This window comes from Adiantum capillus-veneris, chromosome 27, assembly GCF_014529385.1.
Source record: "Adiantum capillus-veneris isolate H3 chromosome 27, ASM1452938v2, whole genome shotgun sequence".
In the NCBI taxonomy this organism is placed as follows: domain Eukaryota; kingdom Viridiplantae; phylum Streptophyta; class Polypodiopsida; order Polypodiales; family Pteridaceae; genus Adiantum; species Adiantum capillus-veneris.
Genome location: NC_140957.1, coordinates 47,962,859 through 47,974,905, shown reverse-complemented (window position 1 = coordinate 47,974,905; position 12,047 = coordinate 47,962,859). Strand labels below are relative to the sequence as shown.

The 12,047-nt window shown below is 46.3% G+C and overlaps 1 protein-coding gene and 1 pseudogene across 2 annotated transcripts in view; both read left to right on the top strand.

Annotated features, from left to right (window-relative positions):
* Window positions 1–267: 267 nt before the first annotated feature.
* On the top strand, window positions 268–1,227 carry LOC147421911 (ABC transporter G family member 43-like). Its single transcript, XM_086502427.1, has 3 exons — window positions 268–693; window positions 821–941; window positions 1,091–1,227. Exons 1-3 carry the CDS (start codon window positions 428–430, stop codon window positions 1,193–1,195), a joined length of 492 nt encoding a protein of 163 aa, XP_086358553.1. The 5' UTR covers window positions 268–427; the 3' UTR covers window positions 1,196–1,227.
* The window catches only part of LOC147421909 (pleiotropic drug resistance protein 1-like), an 88,114-nt pseudogene continuing 77,279 nt past the window's right edge, over window positions 1,213–12,047 (top strand). Inside the window, exon 1 of the transcript XR_015186721.1 lies at window positions 1,213–1,346. The product of XR_015186721.1 is annotated as a pleiotropic drug resistance protein 1-like (transcript). The remainder of the gene's footprint in view (window positions 1,347–12,047) is intronic.

Sequence of the window (12,047 nt, the reverse complement as noted above, 5' to 3'; positions counted from 1 at the left end):
GCGTGGGCCATTGATCCCATCCAACCCATGCCCGTGTGAGATAGTGGTGCGGGAAGGGTAGGCCTCCTGATTTCATACTTGTTGAAACTTAAGGATTCAAGAGGCGAAGGCAGAGACCAAAGTTAATTCTAGAAAGAGGGTGGAATCCAAATGTTGACCATGGATAAATCAACCATTGAAAACCAAGGTAACGTCAAACTTTGTATTGAACTCTAAAGAGAAATGCATGCTACTCATTTGTGAGTTGAAATTACGTTGCTGCTTCTATAAGGTTAGATTTCCGCTTGTTTGCAGATGGTCACCACCTTTGCTGCTACTCGCCGAACTCGATCCCCTGCATCCTCCTGGTTTGGGTTCCAAAGTGCTCGACTTCCATTGCGTGCAGATGGGTAAGTAGAGAGAGCTAGAGATAAGCTTGAAGCTGTTGATGTTGCAGCAGCACTGCAATATTATGTCGTCCGGCGATGATGAAGAAGCGCTCAAGTGGGCGGCCTTGGAGAAGCTGCCCACTTACGACAGATTGCGGAAAGGGATCCTTCAACACGTGAGCAACACTGGCTCCATGAGACATCAAGAAATTGAAATTAGGAAGCTTGGATTAGCTGAGAAGCGGCAACTGATGGAGAAAGTGCTGCATGCAACTGAAGAAGATAACGAGCGTCTCCTTTTGAAGCTAAGAGAAAGACTTGAAAGGTGGGAGCTGAGTTATTTACAATGGTGCAAATGTTGATGTCACTCTTACACCAAAAAGAGTTATATGCGCACCAATTTTGATTTTTGATATTCAACAAATATGCCCCCTTTTTTTTTTGAGAGGCAGGGTTGGCATTGAGCTTCCCAAAATCGAAGTTCGGTTTGAGCATCTTGCCGTTGAGGCGGATGTTCATGTTGGAAGCAGATCACTGCCAACACTTCATAACTTCATGATCAATTTAGTAGAGGTAAGACCATCCTTCAATCACCTGTCAGTCACATGCATTCAAAATGTCCCGAGGATTCCTCGTGTCCCTGCGCTGTTTCGGAAATCCTGCATAAGCAAACCTTAGCAACCTCTAGTGTATCCTAACTAAGAGTATACATGTGACTGCAGGGATTCTCCAGCTTTCTGTTACCGCCAAAGAAGCATGTTCTTAAGATACTGAAAGACTTGAATGGGGCAGTCAAGCCCTCTCTTAATAACATATCTGTATCATGAAATTCCGGATGAAATGTTTTCATCTCCCTAAGGCAGGGACTGCTCACATTATATTGCATGTTGCAGAATGACGTTGCTTCTGGGCCCCCCGAGCTCAGGGAAGACAACATTATTGCTTGCCCTTGCTGGAAAGCTGCCTCCTGATTTAAGGGTACGTATTTGCATTCTTTGGCTTCTCTTCTGCCCCCCCCCCCCCCGCCCCCCGCTCGTCCTCTCCCTTTGCTCCCCGCATGCTCTGTCCCGCTGCCCCTGCCTCCCTCGCTCCCCTCTGCTTCCCTGCTCCCCGCCCCCTTTGTCTTGCTGCCCCTACACACGCACGTGCTCCCCCACCCCGCGCTCCTCACACTCACGCTCCCCGCCCCCTCTGTCCACTGCCCTGGACAGCCCCCCGCTACCTACTTCCTCATGCCAGAGCGTAATGAGAGAGAGAGAGGGGGGGGGGGGGGGTGAGTAACGTAGAGAGAGAAAGAGGGGGAGGGGGAAAAGGGGCGTAGAGAGAGAAAAACTTATATGCGTATAAAGAGAGAGAAAAGAAAAAAAACGTATACGCATATAAAGAGAAAAAAAAAACCTAGCCACGTAGAGAGAGAAAACCTAGCCGCGTAGAGAGATAGAGAGAGAAAGAAAAAAAAAAAACTAGCCTACGCTTGTATCCCTCTCTCTTGTGGCGGCCCTTCGACCATGAGGAAGCAGAAAAGATGACCCGGTGGAGGATGCAATCTAAAAATGCAAAAAAGAACTAAGAGAGTCCATTAGCATGATCAACCGCCATCTCCTAGGTACTATCAACATACTTGATGCACGCGTGACAGCACAGGAAAGGACGATACATACACTCGAAGATCGCGTGAAGGCCCAAGATGAGCAAATCGCACTACTCAAGAAAGAGCTTGCAGAGGTACGTTCGCAGAATGTCCTCGAAGAGGGAGAGCTTCAACCCTCAGGAATTGAAGAGCTTAACACGATTAAGGAGCAAGTGCGGACCATCAAAGAAGGTGAGAAGAAACAAAAAGAAATGACGACCTCATGAGTGGATGTTATCACAAAGACCCAACAAAAAGAAGTAAAGGTCGAAAAATGGATTGAGATTGTCAAAAAAAGGAAAGGCAAGGAAATAACCCCCACCCACACACCAACTATCATCAACTTGACACTAGAAGAGGAGCAAAAGAGACGTGTGCGAGCCTTACACGTAAGGATATGTGGCCTCAAAGACCAGGATAATGTGGATGAAGAGGTGAAAGAACTCATGACTCTGGTGGGGGTCAACGAGCAGACACATACGAGGGCCTCGAGAGTGGGCATTAAGGAAAGCGGGAGCAACGGAGAAACCTCGAAGGAAAGGGCACTCATTCTCCACTTCCCCTCCATGGAAGCGAAGAAGGACTTCCTGAAGAAGAGACCGACTCTAAAGAAAACTGGCATCTTTCTTGGAGATGACCTCACCCTCTCGTAGATTGCTCATATGCAAGAAGAAATGCCGGAAATTAGAGCAGCAAGGGAAAAGGGGAAGATTGCTTTTTACAGGGATGGAAAGGTGGTGATATTGGAGCGACGCCCCGCATGATGGTGCGAGACCTATGGGACCACACTAAAGATGGCAACCTGGAATTGTAATGGGTCACTCTGCCTTGATGTAGGAGCCTTTGAGGATAGCTTCACAGGGAGAGACATCATTTTCTACTTTGAGATGCATCAAGCACCTGGTTAATCCATGCCACAGGTGAGCGGATATAGATGGGAGACAGCATGCAGACAGGAGACCAGATCGGAGCATCGAGGACGGGGCTCAGGGGGAGTGGCAGTTCTATTCAGGGAGGAACTGCGGCCACTGATATATATAGCACGCAAGGATGAACAGGGTAGGTACATGTGGGTGAGGCTTAGGGCAGAGACGGGCAGATACCTCTACATAGCTATTTGTTACTTTCCTCCTTATACGTCAGTATATGCATCACCTAGAGGACAATTCCCCTTTGCTATTTTGGATAATGATATATGGGAGTTTTCCAAGGATGGTGACATTATCATACTAGGGGATTTCAATGCTAGGACTGCCCACCACTAGAAAATATTTTATGATACTTCTGAAGGAATGCTTAGGGAGCTGGACATCACAGAGATGGGTCTATCCAGACTATCACAAGATGAGGAATACAATGAATATGGTAGATACTTGATAGATTTGGGAACCGCACACAGATTGGCCATTGTGAATGGCCTACAAGATTTCCGACAGCTGGAGGTTTTACTTGCTTTCCACACCGACACGGTGCCAGCACAGTGGATTATGTTATGGCCCAGCCAGGTCTCATTCCATTCTTTCAGGATTTCATGGTGGGCACTAGGCCAGTTGGAGTAGCAGTTGATCATGCTATTGTGTCTTTCACCCCGACCTTTCAGTTTAGCACAGCTCCATTAGGAGAGGTCCCCACACACACTCGGTATACCTTCATGAGGGAGATGGATTCTGTGTATATGGATGAGATATATAGGCAGCTATGCACCCAGGAGCCGGGACGGCCACTAGATGAACTCACTCAGATACTGACAGAGACGCTCCATGATGTAGCATCAGAGGCATACCCCCACAGCCAGCCCACACGGAGGCGATTTGGGAGCATGCCCCAGAACAATTGGTATGATGAGGAGTGCAGAGAGACGAGGATCAAATTACAGAGGAAAGTGCTCATGGGTATTACCACACATAGACAATCACAGATTATCTTTCGCCGCCTAGTGCGACGAAAGAAAAGGGCACATCTATCTCAGCTAGAGCGGGATCTATATCAGCTATTTATAAGTCAGGACTCAGGCGAAGCATGGAGGCTATTCCACGAGCATTCACCACCACCAGCGGTCACCTCCACTGAGACATGGGGGGAATATGCCACATCCCTCTACACAACATCAGGGCAACCGCCTCTGCCGGACCCACTAGAGACATGTCCGGAGACATGTTCTTTCTTTAGTGCTGAGAGGGTAAGGAAAGCCATTGGCAGGATGAAGACAAGGAGGGCACATGATCATGATGGTCTGGTAGCAGAGCACTTCATCCATGCCAGAGATATGCTTGTAGATCTCTTGGCTATGATGTTTAATCGAGCCATGTATGAAGGCTTCCCGGAGACTTGGAGTTTGTCTACGATTGTGCCTATTTTCAAGTCGGGAGATACCATGATTCCCGCGAATTATTGCACCATCATGGTTGGTCACACATTAGCTAGGTTGTATGCATCCGTTCTTGAGCAGGAGCTGAGTAGATGGGCAGAGCGGGAGGGCATAAGGGCACCAGGGCAAGTAGGTTTCACGAGAGGTTTCTCCACTCTTGACTAGATTCTGACACTCAGAGCTATTATAGAGGAGGGTAGACACCATGGCAAGAGGATCTATTGTAGCTTTGTGGATTTCCGCAAAGCTTTTGACACAGTGCCGAGAGCCAGACTTATACGCAGACTACAGGACATGGGGGTGCCTACAGAGCTGATATGGGGTATTCTGGCTCTATACAGGACAATGATGGGGCGGGTACGCACCATTGAGGGAATGCCTGACATGGTCCACTCCACCATTGGAGTAAAGCAGGGATGCCCCCTATCCCCGACTCTTTTTGGGATGTATGTGGATGAGTTTTCAGACTATGTAGAGCGTCAAGGGGACAACGGGGCACAGCTAGCAAGGACATGGATTCCGTTGTTACTATACGTTGATGATATTGTGCTGATTTCCGACTCTCCAGAGGGGATTCAGCGTCATTTGGATGCTCTGCATACATTTTCTCGTGACAGTGGATTGTTTGTCAATCTGGGGAAAACCAAGGTTATGGTGTTTAACACCACACCACAGTGGGTCAGGAGCTCGGCACCCACATTTATGTATGGCCAGGAGACTGTGGAGTACAGAGATGCATATACTTATCTTGGAGTAGTCTTCGGTGGACCGGTGTTTTCACTAAGGAGAGCATCAGAGACTAGATTGACAAGAGCATATGCAGCTTTGGGCGGACCGGAGAGGATGTGTTCACAGGTTCAGTTTCAAGAACCGTGAACAAAGCTTTGGCTTTTTGACACTCTGGTGACTCCAGCTATGCTCTATGGAGTTCAGGTATGGGGACCCTTAGTAGACCACCATGGGAGATCTGCCAACACAGATGGATGGCGATGTATGGAGAGTCCTCTGGTCTCTATGATCGCTTGGATGATTCGGGCTAAGGCCTTAGTACCACATGAGATTATTCGAGCCGAGCTAGCCCCCCCCTCCCCCCCCTCGTGGTGGAGGCATTGACGAGATCAGTATCCTTTACGCACGGTCTATGGGATCTCCCCAGGGATAGATACGCTCGGCTTGCCCTGGAGTCATCTCCACAACTAGCTCTACAAGGCGATACAGCATGTTGGTATGGATAGATGACAACATGGTTTCAGTCGCATGGTCTCAACATGGATAGATTACCTCCGCTTCAATACTCCTGGATGCACCCTCTATCTCTCACACGGACAGAGATCACCAGACTCATACCAGGATCTGATTCAGCTAAATACCAGGAGCACATGGATACAGCCGATATAACCGGCCTATACAACGTAGAGGGCGGTACTATTTCAATTACCTGTTAACTTTACACAGAGCTCTGAGAAGGGAAGAGAACACAGGTGCGTCCAGCGACTAGAATGTCACTGCGCACACGAGACCGACACCCTGTAGGCCCCAAAGACTGGCGCCCCTTTCGATATTTCTTTAATTTAAAGAGAGGGAATTACAAAAAGAGAGTCCCTGGAAGATAACACCTACATCCAGCTAGTACGCTCCAGATTCGGCAAAATTTCGGCAGCATAACGGTACCGAAATCAATCCGAATCAGTTTACAAGCTCAGGACTCTATCCCACTGGCGTTATCGGTCTAGAGCACAAAACATTAAATTTCAGGTCGGTGTAATTTCTGGTTCAGTCCTGTTTTTGACCTGATTTGGGCACACGACGGTCCCTACACTATTCCCTGCACTTGGGCTTCCCGGGCACAAAACAGTCTCAAAACAGAGTAAAAAATAGCAAGCAAACAGTGCTGAATTTACTACGCAATCAAGAGGTTATCACCCTCTCATGGACCTGCTTTGGTGCAGCAGCTAGCTACACCGGTTCCTGTGCAAAGAGGCTCTTGCCTCGGCACGAAAGCATATTTCCCCACAGCTGTACATAAGTCAAATGAGAAGCCCACTAGTGGGGCATAACATATTGTACGTAGGGGAGAAAGAGAGCAGTATGTAGCGTGCGGGGCATCACTCCCGTCACCATACTGTGCATAGAGGGCAAGGAAAGCATTCCATGGCTTCTATACCTGCTACAATCCACTTGAAAGCTGAAAATGGCGCCCCAAATGCTCATAAACAGCTCGCCCCCTTCTCCCAGAGTGGTAGATTTGCTCACAGTGTGACACGTTGCCCAGTTTTCGACTTTGGAAGACTCGGCTAAAAAGATCTCAATCTACACGTCAGTTGACTGAGCCATAGAGTTAAGAAATGTTCCCCACGATATTCTGGAGCTAATGACGCGAACACATTTTCCGATCAAAAATAGCAGTTCCCTAAATTTTAGGAGATGCTTCCATGGCGTCCCTATCGGTCTCCTGACCATCATTGAAGACTACCATTTGACCAACATCTACAATGTGGGTTAATTTACTAGCCCCTTTCAACTAATAAAGTTGTCAGTGACTTGACGAGTGGCCCAAATTCTAGTTTGGCGCACACGAGCTTCCATACTCATCAGAGTTCAGTGCTAACTGGCCCGACCAGTCCCAAACTGACCGACCAAGACTCCCGATGTGAGAAACCTATTCGGCCGTAGCCGTTTCACACTGGCCATGCAATGTCCACTTGCACCTTTTCAAGGGTTCCGAGAAAAACAAGTAAAAATAAATAAAAATATCTAATACTTATTTACGGAAGGCAACAAGAAAAATACACCTCCTGGTGACACACCCCACCCTTGAAATACTGCAAGCGACCTCGCTTGCATGCCAATAATACATGCGGATATCTCCTGATATCACATATATTCTATGATGGGAATCCAAGATATACATGCTTCCGGAAATGTAGCGTTGGACGATTAAACAATCCCACCAACCTGGCTACGACACATATATCAAGCATAGAAGTCTTCTAGTGTACTGTTGAGCACAAACTTCTCTAGCCAAATTCTGTATGGAAAGAGTAGATACAATTGTTTAACTACTCTCTTGAGCATCATGAACCATGCTCTTGCCTTGCTCCAAAAAGGCTGCATCAAGTTAGTGTGGGTTCCATTTGAAAGGCTTCAAGATACAATTGCAATAGCTGAGGTGAATCAATCAATTCAGACTCTTCCATCCATTTGGCATCTAATGATGGATAGTTCTTGAACTTCACCAAATAGCGTCTTGCAACCTTTCCTCTAACCTTTCTTTCTTTATGTGCCAATATTTGCTCAGGAACAAGGATTTCATCCAATTCTTCCACCTCGGGTTGTTCCTCATCAAGCATATTCTCTGGCACATCACCAACAAAGGGCCTTAGAAGGTTGACATGAAAAGCATTATGTATTTTCCAGCCTTCTGGTAGCTTTAACCTGTAAGCTACATCGCTGATCTTTTCTGAAATCTGAAAAGGACCATAATATCGCATACTGAGTTTAGGAAACAAGCGTTCCTTGCCTTTCCTTTTCCTTAACCTGGCCTTTTCAAAGCGCAAAAGTACCCAATCACCAAGTGAAAATACAAGTTCTCGACGGTGACGATCAGCAGCTTTGTTTTGCTTAGCCTGAGTCTTCTCAAGAGCAATCTTTATCTTCCTGTATGTTTCATCCATATCTTGCACATACTTGTCTGTCTCAAAAATCTTGTCCTTAGTCTGCAAAATGGGCGGGACTTTCTTCCCTCCTTCCACTATCTCAAATGGTGCCTTACCTGTTGATGTATGCACAGTGTTATTGTAAGCATATTCAACCAATGGAAGATGGTGTTCCCAAGTTGGCTTGTGCTCTGACACATTACATTTGAGCAGGTCCAAGACAGTAGAATTTGCCTCTTCTGACTGTCCATCAGTTTGCGGATGAAACGAAGAAGAGAACTTTAGCGTAGTGCCCATGTTCTCAAACAATGCCTTCTAGAAAAGACTCGTCATACGTGGATCCCTGTCACTGACAATTGACTGAGGCATCCCGTGATATTTAAAGATATTGCTCATGAATATCTTGACCATGTGTTCTGGCTTTATCTTCTTCCTCACAGGAATGAAATGGGCCTGCTTACTGAACATACAAATGATAGTCCAAATCCCATCATTGCCTGTTTGCGTCCTTGGAAGATCAAAGATAAAGTCCATTGCTATACTTTCCCATGGCCTATCAGGGATCGGCAATGGCTGCAACAATCCCGGTTGCTTTTGTCTGTCAAATTTAACTTTTTGGCATACTAAGCATGATCTTACAAATGTGTCCACATCTTGACGCAAAGCTGGCCAATAGAAGAATGCCTCAACCCCTTTTACTGTTGCATCAATTCCACGATGCCCAGCATAAGGTGGAGCGTGACTTTCCATCAAAATCTTTGGCCGTAACTGTTTAGTAACGCATAACTTTCCATGCATCATGAGAAAGTCATTCTTAAGCATATAGTGCTCACGATGTTGCCCATCAACAAGCTGGTCATAGATCCTTGCAAAATCTGAATCTTCAGCATATTGTGTCTTCATTTCGTCTAGTTCACAATGGTACGGAATTGACACTGCTGAAACTTGGGGCTTTCGTGACAATGCATCAGCCACCACGTTCTTTTTCCCTTGCACATGCAAAATCTGAAAATGGAACATTGACAAGATGTTTGCCCATCGCATGTGCTTCTCAGACAACTTCGTGTGTGTGAGAAAATATTGCAAGGTTTGATGATCCGTTTGGACAACAAAATCAGCCCCTAGCAGATAGTGTTTCCAACTAGTGAGAGCATGAATTACTGCTAGCAATTCTTTCTCATAGACTTGCAAGTTTCTTTCAGTCGTCAAAAGAATTCTGCTCTCATATGCGACTACTCAGCCATTCTGCATTAGAACTGCACCAAGACTATGGCCACACGCATCACATTGAACCACAAAAGGTTTGGAAAGATCTGGCAAAATGATTACCGGATGTGAAGTCAGCTTCTCTTTCAAGTGTTTGAACGCTAAAATTTCCTTGGCTGTCCACTTGAAAGTAACTCCTTTTCCTTGCAGTGCATGGAGTGGAGAAGCAATCTGAGCAAAATTTCGGATGAACCTCCTGTAGTAGGAACATAAGCCTAGAAAGCTTCGAATGTCATGTACGGACTTCAAGTCTGGCCATGACCTAATTGCTTCCACTTTGGCAGGATCCATGGGTACCCCATCCTTTGAAACAATGTGCCCAAGGAAGTGAATCTCTTGCAAAAAGAACTCACTCTTCTTCGCATTAATGAGTAGCCTGTTCTTGCGTAGCTCATTGAAAACTGCGGTCAAGTGGTCCCTATGCTCCTCTTCAGACTTTGAGTAGACAATCATGTCATCAAAGAAGGTACCCACGAAGTTTCTATGTGGTCTAAAAATTCTGTCCATCATTCTATTGAACGTGGCAGGAGCATTTGTGAGACCAAATGGCATAACAAGAAACTCATAGAGACCAAATGTTGTCCTAAACGCAGTCTTATGGACATCTTCTGGTCTAATGCGTATCTGATGATACCCGCTCTTTAGGTCTATCCTTGTAAACAATGACGCTCCCTCAAGCCGATCAAGAATGTCATCTATCCTCGGTATGGGGAACCTGTTCTTGATGGTATTTTTATTCAAGGCGCGATAGTCAATGCACATGCGCCATGAACCATCCTTCTTCTGCACTAAGAGTACAGGCGAACAAAAAGGGGATGAACTGGGCTGAATCAGCCCCTTGTCTAAAAGCTCGTTGACCTGACTCATAATCTCTTTCTGCTGGGCTGCATTGACCCTGTATGGTGGTCTATTCGGTGGACTAGAACCTGGCACAAGATCTATAGTATGATCCTCAGGTCTCTCAGGAGGTAACTCCCCTGGCAAAGAGTCCGAAAAACAATCACTGAAACCACTCAAAAAAGTTGACCTGTCTTTATCTAAGGTAGACAAATTAGATACAACTTGAGGTGCTTCTTTTGCAAAGATCAAGTACGCAGAAAGATGATTCTTTATTACAGATGAAATAGCAGAAGCAGAAACAACTGGAACAGACTCGCCTTTAAGCTTTACATCAAGGACATGAGTCTTTCCTCTATTTACAAAGGTAATCTTTTTGTTGTAAGTATCCACCATAGCATGCAACCTGTAACACCATGGGATACCCAGTAACACATCACAGCCCTCAAGTGGCATAATATGAAATTCTTCCGCATCGACATAGCTCTGAATGTGCAGACGAAGCTTCCCCAAAATGGGAGTAACAGGCTCTGAATGACCGGGGTATGTCAAACCTGCTTCCCCTGTCATACCCATCTCCTCTGCACGAATGCCCAACTTTGATGCCAATTCCGGTGATATGAAATTTGCACGGGCTCCTGGATCAAAGAAAACCAGCACTGTCTGGTCTCTAACTTTGCCCCAAGCTGTGCACAGCTCCGTGGCATCTGTGTTTGGCTGGTCTCCAACCAAATCTGGAACAAGTCTTGCACTCGGCTTTGGCTTCTTCCCTTTATGGTCTGACTTGTCATCCTTATCCTGTGACTTCTTCTGTGGGCACTCATTTGCAAAGTGTCCTTCCTGTTCACAAATGTAGCATTTCTTGGCCTCCCTAAGAGCCTTCCTTTCTTCAAAAGTTTTGCCAGAAAAATGCCTTTTTTGTCCTTGTCCTTGTCCCGAAGAAGATTTAGACTGCTTTTTGGACGTATCAGCTTCTTCAGTGGAGGGCTTCTTTGCGGGAGGCTCAGAAGGCTTTGCTGCAACATTGCCCTTGGCTGAAAACTGTTTGCCCTGGGACCCTTTCTCGTGGCTATTAAATCCATCGGAATCTCCCTTCGACAGATTATTGGCCACTCTTGCATTCTCTATCAACTGAAACATATTCATGACAGTAGTCTTTGTGCAGTAGTCCCTGATTTTCTTGGGCAATCCGCAACAATACTTCTCAATTTGTTCTAACAAAGGCACAAACCTGTAAAAGGTGACTGGCAACAATGCGGCCCAAAACCGTTTATTGTACTCCTCCAGATTCGCACACTGTTTAGCATTCAACTCGTGCCATTCTGTCATCACCACTTCAAAAGTATTTGTCAACCATGCAGGCGCAAAAAGCTGTTTGAATTGGACCCACATTGTTGGGGCTTGACCCTGGTTCAACAATGCGGTCCACCACTGGAGCGCATTCCCTTTCAAGAAAGTGGCAGCCTTGCGTATCTTTGAAGATTCCGTGAAGTTTCCTCCAGCATAAGCTGCATCGAACTGCTGTATGAAGGTCAAAGCCTTCAATTGGTCCTTAGTTCCTCTGAAAGTTTCAAACTTCACTCCCTGCCCACCTTCCTTGTAATCCTTAGGCTGACTCAAAGGAGCCACATTATCATAAGCAGGTGCCTGTAACAGTGGTGCTCCATGAGTGTTCATTCCAGCACTCGCATCAACTGTTTTACCTGTCATATCTGCATTTGTACGTATGGCTGCGAAAAACCAGCCATACCAAATTGTGTTCCAGGCACTCGAAACTGGCCATAGGCACCCTGAAAACCTGGTTGGACACCCATGTTCGCATACATAGGGTTACCCATGCCTGTCTGCATTGTCACGAACACATTCCCTGGCATATAACCTGTGGAAGGTCCAGCCATAGATTGAAACACTGAACCACCGCC

Bases quoted from the DNA above. Each gene is read 5' to 3' on its own strand.
- LOC147421911 (XM_086502427.1), top strand. From the start codon at position 428: ATGTTGCAGCAGCACTGCAATATTATGTCGTCCGGCGATGATGAAGAA. The intron at 694-820 runs GTGGGAGCTGAG...TTTGAGAGGCAG, and splicing joins CTAAGAGAAAGACTTGAAAG to GGTTGGCATTGAGCTTCCCA. The intron at 942-1,090 runs GTAAGACCATCC...ATGTGACTGCAG, and splicing joins TCATGATCAATTTAGTAGAG to GGATTCTCCAGCTTTCTGTT.